Here is a 22,225-nt window from a genome sequence, read left to right as displayed (position 1 = left end):
GCACTGTAGTGCGACTACACTGTTAGCAAAGCATCTGCAACATGAAACATAATCAAAGGCTCTGATCAAACAGAAGAGGGGGAGGCATAGAACTGCTTTCCTCCTGCAATAAGGCCCAGGGCTGTTCTCTATTTCTTTGGCATTGCCAAAGAGCAAGTCCAGGGCTGAGCTCAGCCAGCAGCTGGAGGAAGAGCGGATGGAGATGAGAGGTCTTCACAGAATGGCCAAGGTTGGAAGGGACCTCAAGGATCATGAATCTCCAGCCCCCTGCCACATGCAGGGTCACCAACCTCCCCATTTAATGCTAGACCAGGTCTTGGTCAAGAAGAATTCAGAAGCAACACAATGCTGCTTCCCTACCAAGGAACCAAGAGAGGCTGGACGCTCCAAACAACAATCTTTAATCAAGTTATGCAATATACAAAAGTTTAGTTTTCATGTAGAACAAATTCAGTATTAAAATGCAAATTGCTCAGTCTCAACCTGGGCATGTTAAATATCTTAGTTGTGCTGCAACAAAAGGAAACAAGTCCAGAGCATCATGCACAGACATGTACAAAACTTACATGATAGTTCTGGGGAGAACCCCACACTTTGTCTCATTAGAAGGCCCAGGAACCTCCAACAAGAGGGTTGGTTTTTGAGTCAGGCTTTTGGCTTTGAAAAGTTAAGGAAAAAAAAGACTATATAAGTAATTTTTAAAAAACACTTTGTATTGGGAGGAGCAAGAAACCCCTTTGTGCACCACTCACAGTGAACACAGCACCATCACCACAGCATCAGGGGCTCCCTGGGGGCAACTGAAACGTACCCAGGAGAGGGAGCCCAGCTGTGCAATGGCAGGTTACAGTACAAGGGATGCTAATAGACTTCCTTATCCACAGCTGAGCCAGTTTGGCACAGATGTTGATTCCGTCAGGACCAAAGCCTAAGCAGAGGATTTCATACGGGCTGAGCCAGGTTTCGAACCGAGGAGCTTCTCCACCATGGTACGAGCATAGCGTAGTCGGCTGGCCAGCTCCTTGCAGCATCCGTGCTCCTCAATGAGGCTCAGCTTGTACGTGCGGAAGTCCCGTTTCTCATCTATGTATGTGACAGCAGCCATTAGAGGGCACAGGATGACTTTGGTGTGGTCCTATGGGGAGGAACACAAGGTCACCCTGAGCACATTGCTCCACGGTGAAACATTTTTCACTCCTTTGGATGAACCATCACAGCGAGGTCATCCCAACTGCAGGCCAGCAGCATGCTGACAAAGCACAACACTGCTGCAACAAGAAAGTGCTTACTCAGAGAGAATCAAAGGGAAACATTCATGCTGCACCAACTGTGCAGCAGTTTTACTCCTGCTAAAGGAAACAACCATTTGAGCTAGGAGTGGCTGGATGGCTTTAGTACTAGCAAGCAGAGCAAGGAGCCTTTTAGTGCTACGTTCACTGGGCAAAGCTTCAGCTCAGGCTATAACTGCCTGCAGGGATCACCACCCTGCCATATAGCACTGAATGTAGCAAGTCAGCACAACAGCCTCACCTGAAAGAAGTTGATCTGCACAGTGCCATTGCTGAGGTGCAGGATGATGGCACTGCGGGTCCGGAACCACGTGCAGAGGTAGGGTAAACGTGCCAGCTCATCTCCTTCCCGAGGTGTGATGTTGGCACCTGCCTTCAGCAAGTGCTCACTCATGTAATTCCTGAAGTATTTCAATAGTGTTATCTGCAAATAGAACAGGCTGTGAACAGACAGGCTGAGGATGAGCCCTGGTATCTGGAGAGAGTAGGAGCTATTATCACAAATTCAGAGACTTCTTAAGTCTTTCCGATCTTAAGGGGTCGCTGCACAAACCTGTGCAAGTTCTCAAGTATCACCAGAATTAACTTTGCTGTCTGAGTACAAGACTCACTCTGCTGAATGCTTCAGTGCATGCAAGCTTTATAAGAGCTTATTTCTGTGAAGCTGCTCAGAAGTGAGCCTCAGTTAACAACTAGAAACAAACTGTGAGAGCTGCCAGCATCTCTCTTTTGGGTCACATTTTACCAGCCAATGGGGTTACTTGCATTCAGCAGGCTTCCTAAGTTATAGATGTTTTTCCCCGGTGTCTACCCTGATAGAAAAGCTCAACAAGACCTGCAGAAGTCTCATCAGAAACAGCCACCCACCAACAAGGGTTCCTGTCCTCTGGACTGACCTTCTTGTTCAAGGCAGAAGGGCAGGATCTCACAGTGAAGTAGGACTCGGTGTTGTTTTGCTCAATGTACTGCAAGCTGTCCCCATCATTGTACATAATGAGACGAGTGGAGTCATTGAAGAGAACTCCAACACTGTTGTCACACAGCTGATAACCTAGTTCAAAATAAAGCCTGTTAGACTTCCATACGTGGGACCCTTGGTTACATGAAATACAGAGCTGGAATATTTGTCATCTAGGGGGTCCCTGAAGGCCACCTCACCAATTTTAGAAGATGCTCCTTTTTACAGAGGTCTAGATAGCACTTCTTCTCTGGATTTGTCATCCTCCTTTGTTGCATTATCTGCTGCATAAGCAACTTCAACTCCTACACTGAGTACACAAGCTAGCCACTCTGGATCCACAGGATCATGCTGCATGCACCCTTAATGTGGCCAGGGTGGATATTCAGCAGCCACTACTTTGTGTTTGCTTAGAGTTTGATGACATTCCTGGTGACGCTCTTGGATACAAACACTAGAAAATCATGATTAAAGAACTAAACCTACACAGAGCACAAGTCAGATTCTACCAGCTGCTTCAGGAACTAGAAAAGGCTGAAGTACTGCTACCACATTATTTACCTAGACCATACTTATCCGAGTAGTCCACCCATTTGCTAACCCAGAAGATGGGAATACAGGCTGGGTCTTCAGCTTCTTCTGCAAAGAGAAAAAGAGTTTGTTAGAAGACATTTCAAGACATCCTGTGCATGCACCACAGCAAGCAAGGCCAAGAGGAAGGTAAGCAGCTTCTACATTGCTTTTCTGCCTTTCAGGTTGAAGTGAGGTAAGTTGGTCCCTCAATCCAGCCAAGAGCATCAATGACAGAAGCAAGTTATCCAGAAAGGTCAGTGCCTGTGGGATTATCCCCAGACTCACCTTGTCTCACTGCTGTTCTCTCAGAGGGTTTGGCTGAGTTGACTGCAGTCAGTTGCTGTAACATGTCAGCTAAGTGACACTCAATGGTGTCTCCCACCTCCCGCAGCCCAGCTGCATCTTCCTTTTCAGGCAAGTTTTCTAATACAGGGCTTTCTGGTCCTGGGCCAGGAAAGAGAAGATTACAGAAATATGAGCAGCAAGTTTCTAAAAGCACCAATTTACATTCTACCCTAGCTATAAGAAACACGTTATGCACCTCATAGCTGAACTGCTTCCTGCTTTGGTTCTGGACAAAGAGCAAGGAGAACTCCCAGACACGAGATGTTCTAGTTTCCGTGTGAACTGGGAGAGTAGGTGAGGCAGCACTATATTCCCCACAGATGGGTCTGTATGTTGCTAGAGGCCAGGCAGGCTCTCATCCAGTGCTGCAATCCATATCCCTCACTTCCAGACACCTGCCCTTACCTTTGTTGAGTGCCGTCAGAGGCTTTCGCCCATTCAGTTCAATTGTGCTGGGAGCAATGGAAAATCGAGGTGCAACAGTGAGACAGCTGGTGGGCAGGCGGCTGGGGATGTACCCTGATGTGAAGAACTCATCGTTCAGCAACTCGTTGATAGTTGGGCGTGTGGCAGGGTCAGATCTTAGCATCTTCTGAATGAGGTTAGCAGCTACGGGGTTGATGTGCTACGAAGAGACAGGCAGGGCTGTGAGACAAGTAGGACAAGCACACACTAGTGGCATCTGCTCTGTATAATACAACAGATACAAGGTTCTGATCATGGCTTTGGGTCAGGCAAGCAGGACACAAGCCTGGGAAACAGAACGATACAGATATGGAGAGCAGCCTCCTGACAGCATGCAAAGCTTAAAATCAACAGCAGTGAGATGAGATGAGAACTTGGCCCAAGACTTCATCTGTGGCTGGACTCAATACATAGAATTGAACAGACTCGCTGGGCTGCCCACCTCAGAGTTTGTTTTTTTTTTTTCCTGAATCAAAGGGAGTGCTGCTGGCCCCTCAGGAAGAAGTTGGTCTTACAGGTTCACTCTGCCATCAACTGACACAGCCCTTTCCCAGCTGGCTACAATAATAGCTGCTTCACTATTATGTGAGAGCCCAGTAAGTACCAGAAACAGGATTGTGCAAGAACAGCTGCAAGATCAGTGGATCCACCGATGAGAAGTACAGTACCTTGGGAATAGTATACTCATTCTTCTTGATTCGGATGTATGTTTCTTTGAGACAAGATGTTTCAAAAGGCGGTTTCCCCACCAGCAGAGTATACCTGCATGTTTGTAGACATAGAAGCGTTAGTTGGGGTTTTTTTTTCGCATAAGACAGCAAAAAGGCAAGACTTGAGTGCAGAAGAAATCTCATGCTAAGGACAACCTCCTAGCAGAAGGAACAGAACACTCTGGCATTAGAAGCACAGTAGAGCTAGCAACTGCAGTACTGTGTCTGGTTCCTACACCACTAGAAGAGAGCTGAGATCCAGTAACCTCTGGAGGCAGCTTCAGTTAGGAAATGAGCATTTTTGGGGGGAAAACAGGCCCAAGGCAGCTGTGCTGTGTAGCAGATCAGACTGCAGACACACATACCCATGTGCTCGGGGCACCAGGGAGTCAGGTGCCAGCTAGCAGCAGGGCTCAGCCATGGCAGCGTGCAGGATACAGCATATCCAAAACCGCAGCATACACCGAAACCTCACAGAGGCCAACAGGACGTGGGGCACAGAGACCTCACGGTCCTGCAGGAGACACTTTGACTCACATGATGCAGCCAATGGACCATATATCCACCTCAAAGCTGTGCCCCTTCTTGCCCAGCACCTCCGGGGCGATGTAGTTGGGGGTCCCACACAGGGTCTTCTTGCGCTCGCCATCGTACTCCACTTTGGTGGCCAGGCCAAAGTCACCTTGGGGAGAGACAGAGAGATGGGAGCAATGAGAGGACGCGGGCGGGACGGGACGGCCACGGGGGCACCGCACCCCGACACCTACCGATCTTCACCTCCATGTCGTCGCTGAGGAAGAGGTTGCCCAGCTTGAGGTCGCGGTGGATGACGCGCTGGTTGTGCAGGTACTGGCAGCCCAGGATGGTCTGCCGCAGGTAGTAGCGCACCTCGGGCTCGCTCAGCGCCTTCCGCCGCTTGTGCAGCTCCAGCAGCGACTGCGGGGAGAAAAGCACGTGGGCCGTCGCTCAGCCCGCTCCCGGCCGCGCCCGCACAGCCCCCCGCCCGCCGCCCCCCGCCCTCACCCGGCGGCGGCACAGCTCCAGCACCACGTAGACGAAGTCGCTGTCCTCGAAGAAGCCCTGGAAGCCGACGACGTGGCGGTGCGCCAGGCTGCGGTGGATGGCGATCTCCATGGACATCTTCTCCTTCTGGTGCGGCTTGGCCAGCAGCGATTTGGGCACCACTTTGCCAGCGAACACCTCGCGGCTCTCGGCCTCGGTCAGCTCGTAGCACCGCGCGAAGCCGCCCTTGCCCAGGAAGCGGCCCCGCACGTAACTGCGCCGCGTCCGCGGGTCCACCAGCACCTTCGGCACCTCCTTGCCCCCCGCCGCAGCAGCCGCGGCCGCCGCGCCGCCGGCTCGGGCCGGCTCCACCGCCGCCACCGGCCGGGCTTTGCCGCCCGCCGCGCTCATCGTACTGCCGCCGGACCGGGGAGCGTCGTCGAAGCTGCGGGTAAGCGAGGCCGGAGCCGGAGCCGTGCGGGAAGCGCTGTATCTGCGGCGCTCGCCCGATTCAAACGCGGCCCCCGAGCGTTACGCGCCCGCGACGGCTGCCCATTGGTCGAGAGGATTTAAAATCCACGCCGCCCGCCGCGAGGCACCATGGGAGCAACGCCGCCCGCCGCGCTTAAAGAGACAGAAGCCGGCGGGACGGGCGAAGAGCGCCGCCCTGCGGCCGGGAGGGACGCCTCGCACCGAGGCGGTTTATTGGCGCGCACCGAGACCGCTCCCGTAACGCCTGCGGGCAGCGAGCAGATTGCCCTCCCTGGGAGAACTGACAGGCACTGACAAGCACTGACAGGCCTCCGGGGAGACGTGATAGCGGCCTTTCAGCGCCTGAAGGGGGGCTATAAGAAAGGAGGGGACAGACTCTGCAGCAGGGTCTGTGCGATGGGACAAGGGGAAGCGGTATTGGATGTAAGGAAGAAGCCGTTTGCAGTGAGGGCGGTGAGGAGCGGCACACACGGTGCCCGGACAGGTGGCGGTGCCCCATCCCTGCACACAGCCACGGCCAGACTGGCCCGGGCCTGAGCACTGATGGAGCTGCGGGTGTCCCTGCTCAGTGCAGGGAGTGGGAGCGGGGCTGGAGCTGCTGTTGGAATCACCCGATGGGGTTTTGTCCATCTCCTCCTCTCCCTCCCTGTGGGCAGTGAGCAGCTTTTCACGCTGCCACACTTAAGCACTGTGTAAAGGGAATTCACGTTAGCTTGTACTCTATGTGTTTTTCCTTTGAAAGCAGCAGCACCACAGTTTGTTTTCACACACACTGTTGTGACTTTTCCACATGACAACATTTTGCTTAGAGAATATATTTCCACACTGATCCAAGAATCTGACACTTTGCCAATTTTTATTGTGTAGAATCCCACCCATTTTGTTGGTATATTCTTCAGTTTCTCCCTCTCTGCCACCGGGGTGACATGTTGCCAGGTAGGTGTGATTGTACTCAGCCTCCTTGATTATTTTTTTCCCTTGCCAGCCACCACATGGAACACAACTTAGTAAAGAGAATGTCAGCAACGAACCGCATGCTCTCAGGCCTGGAGAGTTTACTTCTGTAGCCTAACATCATCTAGTGAGAAAAGTAACTTTACGTTCCCGTCCCCTAATCTGATCATGCTACTTGCTGGAGCACAATAGAATGCCAAAGAAAAACAGCCATGAATAGTGCAAAAACCACCTGGAGCAGCTCTGGCCATGAGCATGCCTTCTCCCTCCAGGCATGCATGGTCCCACCCTGCCGAAAGTCAAATGAGGACAGTTCTGTTGTAGCTTCCCTTTACCAATAAAGAAAGCTGTTTCTTTTAGGACAGAGTTGATGGCCCTGGCCAGCATATTCTGTGCTTTGCAATTTGCTGGAACCTCGGATACTGCAGTTGTGTCAATGGCTACAGGCTAGCTGGGTGCATCGTGGGAGAGAGCTGGCAGAGGTGTGGAGGTGAGCCCAGGTCAGTGATGCTTCAGAAGACAGGATAGAGTAACCAGATGTAAGGAATGCTAACAGCGCTGAGCATTTGAGATCTTCAGTGGTGACTTTTTAAACCCTGGCAGAGGCCACCTTAACAGAGACAATAAAACAGGTTTTAATTAAAGCAGAAGGGGTGGGTCAGCCTGCTGGAAGGAAGAATAGGTTGAGAAACACGTAATGCTCTGTGTAGTTACGCATCCCTCAGCACACTGCAGTTACACTGCTCAAGTGGTTGTGGAAATGCATGTCTGAAACTTTTCCAGTTGCAGTCTGTCATGGTTTTATGTAACTCCATGACACAGTCTCATTTCCACTCCCAAGCTTGCATCCCTTAATTTGGCAGCCACCTCCTTCTACCCCCCCACCACGCCAGCAGCCCAGCTTCCCCGCTGCCCTCTGACCAAGCAATCCCGGTGAAGTGTACTATGTGGTGTTGAAACCTTGAAGGGACACCATGGCAACAAAGCACACACAGCCCTCCCTGACCAAGCACAGCGCTGCTTCCCACATCTCCAGAGATGGCTGACATTAAGCTAACAGGGCAAAACAGTATTTGTGAGTGGCACTATAAACACTGGAGTATCTGACTTGCAGAAGATCTCACAGAAATGCCAACACCTGTCCAGTCTGGTGATCAAGGAGGCCTCGGATAGTCCCTCAACAGCAAGGGCTACGAAGATTTTGGACAGGAAGAAGTGAACATTTTTGGAAGTTGAAGTCAATTAGAAAACTGCCTGAAGTCCAGATGCAGCACAAGGAACACTTACAACCCGGTATTTTTTCCACTCAGGTAGAAAAAGTGGCAAGACTGGGACTTTCGCAGAGACATCAGCCTCAAGTCACACAAGCTGGCTTCAGCTTTTGCTTTTTTGCAAAAAGAGTCATACCATCTGGGATGGCCTGATTTCCAAATGCTTGAAGCCGCGCTGCTGGAGCAACAGTGCTAAGTTTCAGAGCTGAAGAGAGGAGCGTACAGTCACCTAGGAGGCATTAGGATTCTCACTTTGGCATCAAGAATAGAAGCGAATGCATTCATTCTGTGGCACAGCCATTACAAACTAGCTACACTGCAACCATTTGCTGGTGAAAGTCACCAGCTCAGATGCAGAAAGCAGATGCTGTTTCACACCATGCTTAATGCACTGACGTAACACGCCTGCAAGTCACGGAACAAGAGACTGTGGCTCATATGCACAGGCATGACAGGAACCTCATTCTGGTCTCAAGTTTGATTTAAAAAGTCACAACATTAAGTTACTTGAACAACTAAAAAGGCTTTAATTTATGCACAGTAAAAATACAAACAAACCAGACAGTGGTTTTACATTTGATTAACAGCAGTTTTCTACACGTTAGTACTTGTGTTGCTGTTTGCTACGTAAAGCATAGCAGATCTTTGCACTATATACAACAGCTGAAGGCTCCAGGGCTGCTGATCTCTCAGCTGTATACCTACTACAAATTAATATACATTCTGCCCTCCCCACACTGCTACACTACAACATGCAGGAGTCCCAGTTTAAAAAGGTACAGAGGGCCAATGTTAAGCTTTAATAAAACACAACCAGAACAGGCAGATTCATTTTTGGCCAGTTGTCTGCTACTGTGTTAGGTACGTGCAAGTGCGAGCTGTCTCTGACTTGCACACAGCTGTTCCCAGTAAGAATTCTGCTGCATTACTTGTCCAAAATGAAAGATTCACTCTTTTCAAGAAGTCTGAATCTCCATCTGAAGTTTTGTAATGGGGAAAAAAAAAAAGCACCAAAATGTATTCTTCAAATATATACAATGAGCAACAAATGGGGAGAATTGCAGCATTTTCTTGCCACTTTCAATTTCTGCTTTTAGAGTCCCACTTTTCTGCTGCACTCAGCTCTGAAAGTGGCATGGTATTTCTCTTTCCAAAGTCCTTTGGCTCCCTACAGTCTGCTTCTTTTTCAGGAAAAAGAACACACACCTACCATGAGAGTCCTAACCCTGTAGGATGGGCAAGAGGACAGGACTGGTGACTGATTCAAGAAATAAAATCTAAAAAGCATCCTGTCAGGCTGTTGTGGTTTAATCTCAACACAGCCATTTGCTGACTCCCCACAAGTGATATGAGGGAGAGAACTAGAAAGGGAAAAGTAAGAAAACTCAGTGGCTGAGATAAAGCTGTGCACACAAGCAAAGCAAAAAAATAAATGTATTCACTACTTCTCATTGGCTGGCAGATATTTGACCATTTATAAGAAAGCAAGGCTCCATCACCTGTAAAAGTGACTTGGGAAGACCAATGCCGTAACTCTGAATGTTCCCTCTCCCCTATCCTTCTTTCCCTCTAGCTTTTATTCTTGAACAGGGCAGCATCATATTGGTCATCTCTTTGGTCAGCTGTTCCTGGCTGTGTTCCCTCCCAGCTTCTTGTGTTCCCACAGCCTCCTCACTGGCAGGCAGCATGAAAAGCAGAAGGCCTTGACTCAATGTAAGCACTGCTCAGCAAATACTAAAACATCAGTGTGTTATCAATGTAGCCCTACATGAACTACCACTAACAAAATTAACTTTGTCACAGCCAAAACCAGGACACAGGCAAGGCATATAAAGACAGCCTAAAGTCAACCTCAGGATGATAAAAGCTATCCTGGCCCTACAGGACAGAATCACGGTCCACAGGAAGAAAAGGAGCCTCAACAAACAGGTTTATATATCAGCAAATATTTTTATGAAGGAAAGAGTTGACTCTAATGAACTGTGGTAAATACTGTCCACAGTAAGCACGTCAGCCACACAGCACTTATTTTCTAGGATGGAGACTGCTCTGAGCAAATGTGAGCCCACTTGACTTTGGGGCAGGAACAGAACAGAGATGAAAGACAGGCTTTGGCTGCAGAGTATGTTGTCAACTCTGCCTTGTTCCCCAAGTGCGATGAGGAGATGTTGCCTTAGGGAATGGAATCAGCTTTCCTAGCTCCAGAACATTTAATGGCACAATTCAGACAACATGGGATGAATTACATTCAGATGAACATGCAAAGGTTAAACAACAAGACACAGCAGCTTGCACAGGGGACTGCTTGGCCTGACCATTAGTGTTCAGGAATGCTCACAGAAGTGTTCAGGAACAGCAGAGGGCCATGCCCTGGACTCTTTGAACAATATTCTTCTCTCTGCTCCCAAAATACTTCTGTGTGCCTTTACTGCTCTGAAACATGGTAAATAGGCTACTAGACCTGAGTTAGTGGCAAGAACTTCTGGTAGTAGCTCTTTGTAACATCGATCATGAGTTCCTGGGTACATTCCGGGAGCTCACCAGAAAAGAGTCCTAGAAGAAGAACATGAGTTTGACCATCAATGTTCTTTCAGAAGAACACTGTACAAGTAAAATTAGAGGAAGCATACCTGGGCAGCCTGAAAAGACTGTGAAAGGTGGAACTACTGTTTCAGGAGGTAGTACCGTGTTGTCTAAGATTTTGCAGCAGTCTTTCAAAACACATCTACGACCCTAAAAAAAAAGATTAGGTAGAATTCGTACTTAAAATACTATACAATTTTGCATATTCCTGATAAATTTGATAAGCTTCAGCAAGCTTAACTCTTCAAAACATGTATAGGGGGATCATGCAAATAAATCTCCAGCGAGATTGAATGCTCTTCCCAGCAACAATTGAGAGCCGATACAGATTTTTTTTTTAATCTTGAGGAAAAAAGTCTGTTTGCTTTGACTAACACATGGGCAGCTGCATATTAACTTACAACAGCGTGCAAACTGGAAGCTAGAACTCAAGTCATGCAGTAACATAGCAAGGGCTTCTCCAATTCAGCAGAGAGTGGCCTCGACTATTTTGCAATATTTACACAGAATCACAGTTCCACTTGTACTTTATGTGATGGCCATCATCCCTGGACAGGCTCATTAGCCAAAGGGACAGCAGAGGACCATGCCCTTGGCTCTTTGAACAATATCAACTGAACAGTCATCAGTTCTACCCACTGTCCTCAGAATAGCAAGACCAAAAGCATCCCTTTCTGTGGAGAAGAAAAAGGATGAGAAAGGAACAGCATACTCGTAAGTAAGTACGCTTGTTCCTGATGGTTGGCACAGATACCTTTCCACTTCTTTTACAAAGTCTTAAGAGTCTTGAACCTCTCAAGAGGCTCAAGAAAAGACTGGGAAAGAGTACTCACAATGACACAGTTCTTGCCTATGTGGACATAGGAGCCAATCTGGGCTGCATTGACAACACAGTCCTCTTCTATGAAGACATGATCACCAATGTGGAGAGGGAAAAAAGCAACCCTGCAACAGGAAAGTCTTTTATTCAGATGGTGTAACATATAAACTAATTGACAATGTTATTAGACCCCAAATCACACTGCAAAGTCTCTTGTTTCCAACTGAAATACCAGATGTAGACTTGACACTATGGAAGACTGAACAGTAACTACTCTTTCCTCAGGTATTTCTAAAGGATGGTCAAGATAAGCAACAGGAAGACACTGCAAACAAGCAGAGACCAAGTGGAACATGTTCATCACCAGCCTATTGTAATATATCAGTCTTCCCATATTATGGTATGAAGGAAACACTAACTCTCAAGATAAAACTGAACATTTGAGGAAAAGCTTTAAAGGGACATTTACGCAAATTATTGACAAAGCAACATAACCCTCTGAGCATGCAAACCTTAGGTAAATTAATATATATTGTAAGCATACAGATTTCAACCTCAGTTTCCCTAAAGAAAGTATCTCTTACCCTTTGCTAAACTTCTTGAAGGGCGGTCTGATAACACTGCGGCTTTTCACCACACAATGCCGTCCCACTCTTACATTTGCCAGGTCACCACGGATGATGCAGTCATTCATAACTATTGTCTGGACAAGAAAGGGAAAAGAAATAAATGAGCTGAAACCTGCTAGTGTTCTCAGTTATTATATAAACTCAAATCCCCCTGACATGTGCCAGGAAACGCACACAGTGCTCCCAGTGTGGTGCACAAAGCAGGCACACAAAGCAAGGTGATGCACAGGCAGAGCTACGGACAAAAGCACTGCCGCCTGCAGCACCGGGGGCAGACAACGAAGCAGCGCTGTGCTGTGACAGACGCAGCCTTTCTCCGTCCCACTGCTTACCTTGCCGTTGAGAACGATGTTTTGGCTGCCGCAGAGAACGGACTGCCTGCTCACCTTGTTGCCAGACGCCTGCGGGGAGAAGGGACAGTTGCCGAGCCGAGCCGAGCCGAGCCGAGCCCAGCCCAGCCCAGCCCAGAGCCCAGAGCCCAACCCCTCCACTCGGACTCCAGACCCCGCCCCGCACCGTCTCGATGTACTCGGACTTGTTGTACAACATCTCGCTCAGCTCCATGGCCGCAACACTTCCGCAAGGCCGCTCCGTACTTCCGGTACGTCATTTCCTGCCGCCAGCCGGCGCTTCCGCTGTGAGGGCGGCCAATGGCGGCGCGGTTGCCATGGGCACGGCAGGCGGCAGCCATGGCGGAGGCGGCGAGCGGCGCGGTGCTGAGCGGGGCCGAGAAAGAGAAGGTCTGGCCGGGCCGTGGCGGGGCTGACGGGCCGGAGCCGAGGCCGAGGTTGCGGTCCCACTCGGTTCGTTGTGTTTTGCAGCTGCGGGAGAAGCTAGCGTTGCTGAGGAGGGAGTACAGCGAGACCGTCAGCCGGCTGCGGGTGAGCGGGGCGGGCCGGGCCGCGGGGCTGGGAGGAGGTGCGCAGAGCCCAGCCGAGCCCCACCACCGTGTTGTATCCCCAGAGGGCGCGGCGAGCCGAACGGGCCAAGAGCTACGGCGGGAAGGCGGCGGCGGAAGGAGCCCGATGGCCCGGGACTGAGGAGGCCCCGCGGAGCCCCGCAGGTAGGAGCCGGGCGCGGCCGCGCGGAGCTCCCTGCCCGCTGCCCGGCACTCGGCACCCATCGTTAAATCGCAATCTGCAGCAGCACCCGTCTGCTTCTCCCCTCACCGGGTGCTCTCTGATCCTCGCTGTACGATCCCAGCCTTTTGCTCTTGTCAAAGTTGATTTTATTGTATGATGTTTTTTCTCGGATGCAGCTTTAATGGTGTGCTTTACACACACGAGATTTCTTCCCACAGGCTGTAGTGATAACATATCTCCTGGTGCTGGCAGACGTGACATGTGTCACCTACAGACTGAAACCTGCTCAGGCCCTGACACAAAGACGAAAACATCTGTCCCAATGAAACATAATCCTGACTTCTTCAATAATGAAGTTAGCTTGCAGGACAGTTCACAGGCAGAAAGTACACAGGTTAGCCAGGAAAATGCTTCCTATGGACTTTATATGCCTGCAACTGAGGAGAAAAAAAATCAAACTTCCAGAAGTATGATGAAGCTGAGGAGGAGGACAAAGATTTTGATGTCAGAAGGAAAGGAATCAGTGCATGATGTGCATCTCATCAGTGCTGATGTAATGGTGAAAAACCACCCTGCCAGCGTGGAGGAACTTCAGTCACCAGTCTTTAGGCGAAGCAGTTTCTCAGAGGACAATGCTCAAATGGAGTCCAAACCAATGCTCACGGGGGGGCAGGAAAGCAGTTTAACTCCTCCAGGTGCAGAGTTTGGAGTTTCACGGGACATGCCTGAAGGTAGTATTCCTCTGGGAGTGTCTGAGCTGTTCCCGTGTGCTCTGGAGTACAGCAATGATGCCTGGCAGCGTGAGTCCCCAGGTGCCACAGTCACATCTGATAACCGAGAAGCTGCACAGTCATGTTCAGAGAGTGGTGAATCTGTTTCACTTGATTCCAGTGGTAAAAAAGAATCTTTCAGGACAGTAAAAGAAATGGACACTGAGAGCATGTGTGAAGATCAGAGAGAATTACACAGGCTTTTGGATTTAATGTCAGAAAATGAAGTATTGCCCACTGATACAAGTAACAGCATGATTAATGATAGCAAAATCCATGGAGAAAATCAAAATGACACTGGTAGTTTAAATGCCTTTCCTTCAGAGCTTCCTCTGGATAATGCTGAAAAATTGGTGGAGAATCAGCAGCTTGAAATTCAGTCAAGACTTTCTCATCAAGAGAAGGTTACAACTCCCGAAAGTGCACTGAACTCTTGCACTGTGGTTGAAGGGCTTCCCTTTCCAGTTGAATACTATGTCAGGACAACTCGACGCATGTCTAATTGCCAGAGGAAAGTGGACCTTGATGCTGTAATTCTCAGTCATCTGGGCAGGAGCAAGAAAGGTCAGAGAAGTAAATGCAAACAGAAAGATACAAGCTTAGGTCAGTCCTCCCAAGAAACTGTTGAAAATCATTTGGGGTCAGCAGCTGTGCCGTACCTTTGTGCAGAAAGTGATCCTGTGAATTCTAGTCCTCAGAAACATCTTCTTACATCCAGTGGTAGCAGCACTTCACCTGGATCAATTTCTCAAAACAGCGTCAGAAGCACAAAGCGAGATCAGAGACAATCACAGGGGAAACGAAAGGGAAAAAGAAAGTCTACCTGCAGACCCCTTGCGAATGAAACATCACAGGAACTTATAGAAAGTTTGGATCTCGTAATGCCAAGGGAAAGCAGTAGTCTGCTATCAAATGAGTGTCAGAGTGAAAAGGAGAACTGTGAGGCTAATCTTGAAAAATCATCTTTGGATGGGAGACAGTTTTCTGTTGTTGCAGCTCTTGGGTCTGAATTGACAGGTATGATACAGCCAACAAGTGCTGATCCTCCTGCTGGGAGCCAAGTACTTGGCAAATGCTGTGAGCCTCATTCAGAACAAGTCCAGAATCCACTGCAGAAAAGTGACTCTCTGAACCCAGGGAATGAAACTTTTACCAGCCACACAGGTGATCTGGAATGCAGCTTAACTGCATTCAGTCAGTCTGATAAACATCCAGTGAAACACGTTAAGAATCAGCAAATGCACAGAGCCTGCAGGGCTGAGCAGCTCCTCACAGTCCCTCTGCGCCGCTCCCTTCGTTCCTCTGCAAGACACAGAAACAGTCACATCTCAAAAGGTATTTCATCAAACACATGCACTCTTTAAAGCTTGAGCCAAAGTCCAAGGCAGGGAAACAGCTGAGTGTGTTCATGCACTGCTGTTCAAACCCTGCTGTATTTTTATTCAGGAAAATCTAATAGGGTTGGTTTTCTTTTCTTGACAAGTTGGTTTTTTTTTAATATAGATCATGATGGTGCCCAAATTCCTTGTGCAATTCCAGAAATTTCTGCCTCAGTACAGTGACAGAGAATGAACAGTTGTGCATGGACGAGGAGCGGGGCTGGGAACTTCCTCAGCTGCCTTGTCTGCTCAGGTCAACATTGTGCATGCTGTACCTGATTTTCCACTAACTGGATATAAATCTCTGTTTCTCCAACTGACTCTGCATATTAATGACTTTTTTTTTTGTGTGGGGAAAAAAAATAAATCCAAACATGAAACAGAAAGATGAGTATTACTGTCTCCAAGTCCAGAAATATGTAGGAAAATGAAAACATTTGGAGAAAAACAAAACAAACTGGTCAGGCACTCAATCAATTTTGGTTGTCTTTGGCAATGATATTTTAGCTGAAGGGTTGATGCAGAGCAATTGTGGAGTGTAGCATCTTCCTGGAAAGTTCCACTTCCATCTGTGCAGATGGATTTTTATGTTTTTTTTAAATAGACTGACAATCTTGATAAGAAATTGTGGTTCCTGGTTAATTTATGATATGATATTCTCTCTTGAATTCTAGGTGAGAACAAAAGAAAACCTGGCCATCAAGTGGATTCAGAGGGTCCTGCTTCTCTTGGCCTTGCTGCTGAAGACCCTGATATGTCCAGCTCTCTCTTTTCCTTCCGCAGTTTTCAGTGGCTGGCCCCCAAGCTGGATATCAAAGACTTTCATTTACCCGATGAAGAATTTGGACTACTAAAACTTGGGAAATATGAATCTTCCCCTGGGAACGACTTGGAGGTTTTTGTTCCTAGTGTGCTTGGAGATGGTGTGGCTTCAGAGGATGCCCAAACTCCAGAAATAAATGCAGAAGAAAAAGAGCTTAAAACGAATCTGCTTTCACCATTCAAAAATGGGTTGTCTGAGTTACCTCATTTGGAAAGTCCAGCTGCCAAGGTGGAACTTTCTACACATAAATTGCTATTTACTCCCATGGGGACTGTCTTAACTGGTGCTCCTGCTCAGCGTGACTCTCAGATTTCCTCATCCGTTTTCCCTGTCTTGGGTGCAACCCCAGCTGTTTTACCATCAGTATGCAGCGAGGTCTTCCCCAATACATGTTCTGTACCTCCTTTGCAAGTGAGCCTGCATTCTTCCAAAGAAGCACCTGCACAGGTCAAGGATAATAGGGAATGCAAAGGCTCTGCCATTCCACTGCACTTGGACAGCTGTGGTGCAGGATCTGGTGGGAAGGAGGAGGGGCAAGGTACAACATGTCATTTAGAATTTGAAAGATGTCCTAATAATAGATCTGATGGAGCTGTGGACTTGGAGAAGCATCAGCAATCACAAAGCAAACATGAGGGATCCAGCAGAGCTTCTCCCAAACAGGTAACATGCCAAGTGTACTATGCCAGTATTCTTGGTGAGTCCTCATCCTAAGTCTCACCTGACCTTTAAGGGAGACTTCCTTGGACGCCAGCCCTGCATGCTGTCTTTAAGCTGACTTTGTAAATGTTTGGTTTTCATCTGTTGCTGAAAATCTTTTACCTGAAGAGCAAGCTCTTTAAAATCCTACTTAAAACTATAGATGTGGGCTTCAGAGCCCATGTTTGAAATAATAAAAGAACAAAAGGTTTCTGGCACCCTTATAATGTTGTTCTACCTTAAGGAAAATTTTCAGCTAGGATCGTCTTTTACATCTTACCTGTGAGATGGTTGCTGAGAAACTGGTTTGTCTCTGAAGGGTGGGAATGCTGCTGAGAGGTGCAAAGTGGTATGAAGGAGTAGGTTAGTTCATTTTCACCTGAAAACTATCTGGGCTCTCTTGTTTTTCAAAGGCATGCAAGAGCAGAAAGAGATGCTTCTATTGCAGCTGCTATCTCTAGTGCATACAAAGTGAATTCACAATTCTGCCTGATTCTTGCAGGTGCACGAAAGGTCTGATTTTGAAGCTAAATTATCCTGATTCTTTACTTGTTTGTGCAGAAAAAAACTGAAGCAGAACAGTTGACTCCAGTGCTGCTTGATGGCTTGAGAGAAGAGAACTTGCAGTTTGTTTCAAAGCTCAAGGTAGGATAACATCAGACAATTGTCTGCTGAGTTAGTAACAGCTCTTTAATAAAAGTTTAACAAAAAATGCAATAAAATGCAAGATGACAAGTTGGAGGGAAAAAAAAGAAGCCAAAAAGCACATTGCCTAATTCAATCAGTTCTGTCTTATGTGACAAAGCATGCTGAAAGATTCCTAAGTATGTCATTTTGACTTGAGAATTTCAGTGTTTGTTTCTGACTAACAAATGTCTGAACACATGAACACATGATATATCCAGCTCTTCAGCTCTGGGCTCAGTGGGATTGGTTTAAATGACAAGTGATTTTTGTTCAATGAACTGATTGCTTGCTGCTCAGAGGGCACAATCCACCAGGTTTGCTTTCTGTGGTGCCTTACTGGCACTTTACTTGAATATTAACATCTTGAATATTAAATTTTAGCTTCAAGTTGTCATTGTGCTCAGTCTCAGGAAGTGTTTTTCTCAATGTGAGCCTCCGTGCTATCATAGCCATCAGAAGAAAACCAGCACTGTTTTGTTTCGGACAGGATTCTTCAAGTTCTTGTGCTGTGGATGTGAGCAGCGTGTGGTGGGAAGCAGCTGGCTGCAGAGAGCTGTGTGTGGTGACTGCCTGTGAGAGTTCAGTTTCCCTGTGGAAACCTCAGGCACTTGACTGCTGGGAGAAGGTCTATACTTGGCAACTTGGAGAGGTATGGGCACAGTCTTTATTTCTAGAACTCAAAAAAGCTTTCTTGTATCACTGTGTTAATTCCAAAGAAAGAAGGAGCTTGAAGTCTCGGGTGCAAGATTTGTTCTTTAGATGGTGTTTTTCACTGCATCAGGCAACAGAATGACGTACACTGGTGATGAGGATGGGCAGTGTCTTGTATGGTTCCATGTTATCTGCTGGAACTTGACTTCATGTACTGAATGGTGGCTGCTCTGTGCTCTTCCTTGTAGATCCCTGGAGGCACCTTTTGCGTCATGTCAGTAGGGATTGCTTACTTAGATAAGCAGCAAAGAAATCAGCTGTTCAACTAAGTGTGTTTCTTCAGAGGGGTCTGAAAATTAGTTCTGCCCCATGTCGTTTTGCTTGAAACGCTCTAGAAAATGGGAATGTAGTCAAAGGAAGAGGGACATTGTGGTAACATGGAATTCTTGCTGTGCTGTCCTAGATTCCTGTAATACAGATCATTCCTCTGCCAGACACCTGTAACCTTGTGTGTATAGCATTGGGAAATTTGGAGATTGGAGAAATAAGGTATTGTATTTATTTCTTCCTAATGTTTTGCCCCCCAGATAGCTTCACCTTAACTCTCCTTCTCTGTAGTAGCTGAAATTGATTCTTATTAATGTGTCACTACTTCAGTCACTTTTATTGTTGGAAAATATAGAAAGAATTTCTAAAAATCAATTATAAAGATCTGCTTATTCACCCTGGAGGTGATAGACTGCTTAAATGTATTTTTTTAATATGCTGAGGTGTATTTGAATTATGCTTCCTTCTGTTGTTATGCATAATTTTCTCCTAATTTAGGCTCTTGCTTTATTCTTCTGAGAATGACTCATTCAAGCAATCACTAGTGAAAAGTGGGAATATAAAAGCTGTTCTTGGGCTAAAGGATGGGAGGCTGGTCAGCAGTAGCAGAGCCATGCAAGAGCAGCAAGTGGAAATCGTATCACTTTCAGAGACAGGAAGGTGAGTCTTTGAGTTTTGGGGTGGTCTCGGTATGGCAGGTACAAAAGTAAGGGATGTAGAAAAGCATCAGGTTTCTCTTCTTTTTGGAAGTGTGCTGACTACAGAACATAATTACTGTTCTGACTGCCTTTTCTCACTTGTTTGCATCTGCTATTCAGGTGCAAGGACAGACAGACTTTGATGCCTCCCGAAGAAACTGTTCTGGCTTTTGCTGAAGTAGAAGGAGTGAGAGACGCCTTGGTTGGCACCACTGCAGTAAACACTGTTGCAGTTTGGTCAGTATTTCCTTTGCAATTAAATGGCTCAGTTTTGGGTACAAGTGGTGGCTCTGACATCAGACATCATATAGGCGTGTCGGCTGGCTGCTGATTTGCCTGTGAAATAATAATTATTAAAGGGCTTGGTCTGGCCCTTTAAATTCTGTGCAGCTAGGGAGGTAGTGAATGAACTATGCTGCTGTAATTCCATTTGCTTTTGTGTCAAATTCATCAGATCTCTTCCAGGGGCCTCTTGTCATATTTCAGTTTGCTTCCTATGAAATCAAAACTATCTTGTGTAGTGGTACAATTATGATTGGAAAACCAGATTGAGGATGGAAATGCAGTCAGAATTTGTCTTTTCACCAACTGCAGGAATTTGAAAACAGGCCAACTCCTGAAGAAGATGCACATTGGCTATTCCTACCCAGCTTCAATCTGCCATCGAGCATATTCTGACTCTGTACGTATGTGAAATATGGCACTCAGTTTATGCATGGATTGCACTAACTGTGGTGGGAATTTGAAGGAGTGGATTGAAACATCATCTCTATTTAGAACCACTGAAGATATTTCAGAAGAAAACAGGTTAACTAGAACAAATAAGCCACACTGTCTTCTCCAAATTATTGGCTTTCTGCATTATACTGATAAAGTAAGTGTGGTGCATCAGAGTGCATTCCAAAGCTTAGGCCAGGTAAGCTTCTAAGTGGGAAGCAGTAGTACTGCTGCGCAATGCCAGTGCCTCATAAGTCTCTTTCATTGTGCAGGCAGGTGCTAGCATGATGATGGCACATTGCCATTATCAGACAACCTATTTGAGTGGCTGTTATTTCCATATGCCCCTGAGGATATAAACCGTTCAAAGCCAGGCTTCATACATGTGATTCTTTGTCACTTGCTTCCACCTGTGTTGAGATCTAGCTGGATTTTGTGGTTGTCAAGGATTTGATTGCTCTTAGTAAGCATGTATTATTTTGGGACAAGAATGTCTTGTCTAATAACAGTGATTTGAATCAGACTCTTTGGAGACTTCTTGTGAATGTCTATCCCATCATATTTCATACTTATTTGTGGCTGTTCTGAGAGCTGCTGTTTTCAGCTGTGCTGGTATACAAGGCACTTTTGTTAAATTAATAATTTCCTAAGGATTTAACTACGGCCCAGAAATTTTACTTTCAGTGTCCCCTGGTCCTACAGCAGGTTTAGCTTTTCCAAGCAGAAAGGTAAGCACGTAAGTCCATGGGGTCACTGAGCTGTCATTCTGCTGCATTACATCAGCCCTTATCAGTCAGCAGCTGCTTTGCTTTTTAGCTAAGGAAAGAAAACCACTTGTATTTTATTCAGTAGAAATAATGCATCACTGTCTGTGGGGCTTTGATTATAGAGAACAAAGCAATTAATTTTTGGAAAATTCCTCGGAATTTTTTCCTCTCTTACTGTTATTTTTAGTGATGTATTTTTCCTCTGTGTATCAGGGCCTTCTGTTTGTTGTTTTAAGTCATCCCCATGCCAAAGAGAGCGAGTCCTGTGGAAACCCCGCGTTCCGTGTGATCGCGTTCAACCCGAAAACAGCCAGAAGCACCGGGGTGATGTTTTCCTCCCTCCCACCTGGACACACTGGAAGGCAAGTACCTCGGGGATGCCGCGTGCTCGTCGTCGTGGTACCTCTGAGGTGGTTTTGGAGGAGACTCGGTTAATGAGCTGAGCAGCAGTGCTGGCAGTGAGCCATTTGCCATCTTTCCGATGATAAGAGGGCTGCCATCCATCACTTCCACTCGCGTTGTGCAGTTGTTATAATGCACTGAGGGTGTTGGCTGTTTCCTGCCTGCTTCCTGCACAAATCTGGGAGTTAACCTCTGAGCTCCCTGCGTCAAGGCTCAGCAGGAGGGCTCTGCTCCCCAGAGCTGTGTGAGCAAACGGGAGAAGTGATTTTCTGCATGCTGTACGCTTTCTTTCCCTTCTCCTCCCTCCCAATCAAAGTGATTATGGAAATGCTGTAGCTGGATTCATCAGACGAACCCCTTAGTCAAAAACCTCCTGAGAAAATACCTGCAAATGAGACTGGTGTAAGCCTTTGTGATGTTAAGTAGCGCTTTGCCTGGTTTATTTATGTTAAGCAGCTGTTTGCAGTCTGATGACCTTTTCCTTCCTGTGTCTTGCATTTTGAAGGCTAATCTAATTAAGACTCAGTGTTGCAATGCACTTACATCTGTCACATTTCCTATGTGCACCAGTGTTAGCAGGTTGAGATCCTGGCTAACAGAACAATTTTCACGTTCTGAGGATAGGGGAGTATTGCATGAGCCTCCTTTTCTTCCAAATGCGCTAAAGATGCAATACTTAACATAACCTACTTCTCTACATCGGCTTAAACGTGCTTGCAGATTTTCTAGGTGCATTGGAGCTAGGTGCAGATTTTCCAGGTGCATAATAGCTCTGCATTTAAGGCTGCGCCGGCGTTCTCCCAGCCGAGCTGCAGCCCAGTGACGCAAGGTGTCTCCCGCAGGTACCTGGAAGGGGAGGTGAAGGACGCCTGGGCTGCAGCTGTGCTGACCTCGGGGGCCATCGCGGTGTGGGACCTGCTGCTGGGCCGCTGCACCGCGCTGCTGCCGCCGGGCTCGGACAGCCGCTGGACTCTGGTGCGCTGGAGCGCGGCGGACGCGGGGCTGCTGGCGGGGCGGGCGGACGGCAGCGTCTGCGTGTACCGCTACGCGCGGCACGGGGCGGGCTGACCGCGCCTCGCTCGGGGCCGCGCGCGGCGTTCGTTGCTGTCATTAAAGTGCTTCGATTCGGTGA

General features: G+C 47.5%; 3 protein-coding genes across 5 annotated transcripts; 1 reads left to right on the top strand and 2 right to left on the bottom strand.

Annotated features, from left to right (window-relative positions):
• Nucleotides 1-385: 385 nt before the first annotated feature.
• Nucleotides 386-5,891, bottom strand: PLK1 (polo like kinase 1). The gene is made up of 10 exons (XM_085237749.1): nt 5,364-5,891; nt 5,108-5,276; nt 4,878-5,022; nt 4,299-4,392; nt 3,571-3,790; nt 3,106-3,264; nt 2,809-2,886; nt 2,186-2,340; nt 1,531-1,713; nt 386-1,135 (listed from the first exon to the last, which is right to left on the bottom strand). The coding sequence occupies exons 1-10, from the start codon at nt 5,751-5,753 to the stop codon at nt 929-931; spliced, it is 1,800 nt and encodes a 599-aa protein (XP_085093875.1). The 5' UTR covers nt 5,754-5,891; the 3' UTR covers nt 386-928.
• Nucleotides 5,892-6,671: 780 nt separating this feature from the next.
• On the bottom strand, nt 6,672-12,721 carry DCTN5 (dynactin subunit 5). Its single transcript, XM_003210696.5, has 7 exons — nt 12,608-12,721; nt 12,424-12,492; nt 12,047-12,165; nt 11,476-11,587; nt 10,690-10,792; nt 10,521-10,612; nt 6,672-7,398 (listed from the first exon to the last, which is right to left on the bottom strand). The coding sequence occupies exons 1-7, from the start codon at nt 12,653-12,655 to the stop codon at nt 7,378-7,380; spliced, it is 564 nt and encodes a 187-aa protein (XP_003210744.1). The 5' UTR covers nt 12,656-12,721; the 3' UTR covers nt 6,672-7,377.
• PALB2 (partner and localizer of BRCA2) lies at nt 12,681-22,225 on the top strand. Of its 3 annotated transcripts, XM_085237743.1 has the most exons (13): nt 12,682-12,831; nt 12,913-12,972; nt 13,055-13,154; nt 13,392-15,278; nt 15,997-16,808; nt 17,406-17,489; nt 18,019-18,180; nt 18,646-18,731; nt 19,008-19,169; nt 19,328-19,444; nt 19,802-19,889; nt 20,905-21,053; nt 21,936-22,225. In XM_085237743.1, the coding sequence occupies exons 1-13, from the start codon at nt 12,742-12,744 to the stop codon at nt 22,159-22,161; spliced, it is 4,023 nt and encodes a 1,340-aa protein (XP_085093869.1). In that variant the 5' UTR covers nt 12,682-12,741; the 3' UTR covers nt 22,162-22,225. The 3 variants fall into 3 exon arrangements, with proteins under 3 accessions (XP_085093870.1, XP_085093869.1, XP_085093871.1); XM_085237745.1 differs by lacking the exon at nt 13,392-15,278; XM_085237744.1 differs by lacking the exons at nt 18,019-18,180; nt 18,646-18,731; nt 19,008-19,169; ... (2 more) ...; nt 20,905-21,053; nt 21,936-22,225 and having other exon boundaries at nt 12,681-12,831; nt 17,347-17,453.

This window comes from Meleagris gallopavo, chromosome 16, assembly GCF_905368555.1.
Source record: "Meleagris gallopavo chromosome 16, MGAL_WU_HG_1.1, whole genome shotgun sequence".
In the NCBI taxonomy this organism is placed as follows: Eukaryota; Metazoa; Chordata; class Aves; order Galliformes; family Phasianidae; genus Meleagris; species Meleagris gallopavo.
This window is presented reverse-complemented; position numbering and strand designations above follow the sequence as displayed.

Bases quoted from the DNA above. Each gene is read 5' to 3' on its own strand.
- PALB2 (XM_085237743.1), top strand. From the start codon at position 12,742: ATGGCGGCGCGGTTGCCATGGGCACGGCAGGCGGCAGCCATGGCGGAG. The intron at 12,973-13,054 runs GTGAGCGGGGCG...TTGTATCCCCAG, and splicing joins AGACCGTCAGCCGGCTGCGG to AGGGCGCGGCGAGCCGAACG. The intron at 19,445-19,801 runs GTCAGTATTTCC...CACCAACTGCAG, and splicing joins GTAAACACTGTTGCAGTTTG to GAATTTGAAAACAGGCCAAC.
- DCTN5 (XM_003210696.5), bottom strand. From the start codon at position 12,655: ATGGAGCTGAGCGAGATGTTGTACAACAAGTCCGAGTACATCGAGACG. The intron at 12,493-12,607 runs GTGCGGGGCGGG...TTCTCCCCGCAG, and splicing joins AGTCCGAGTACATCGAGACG to GCGTCTGGCAACAAGGTGAG. The intron at 7,399-10,520 runs GTCTAGTAGCCT...GTCTCTGTTAAG, and splicing joins AGTTCTTGCCACTAACTCAG to GTGGCCTCTGCCAGGGTTTA.
- PLK1 (XM_085237749.1), bottom strand. From the start codon at position 5,753: ATGAGCGCGGCGGGCGGCAAAGCCCGGCCGGTGGCGGCGGTGGAGCCG. The intron at 2,341-2,808 runs GTAAATAATGTG...ATTTTGAACTAG, and splicing joins CTCGGATAAGTATGGTCTAG to GTTATCAGCTGTGTGACAAC. The intron at 1,136-1,530 runs GTGAGGCTGTTG...TCCTCCCCATAG, and splicing joins TGCAGATCAACTTCTTTCAG to GACCACACCAAAGTCATCCT.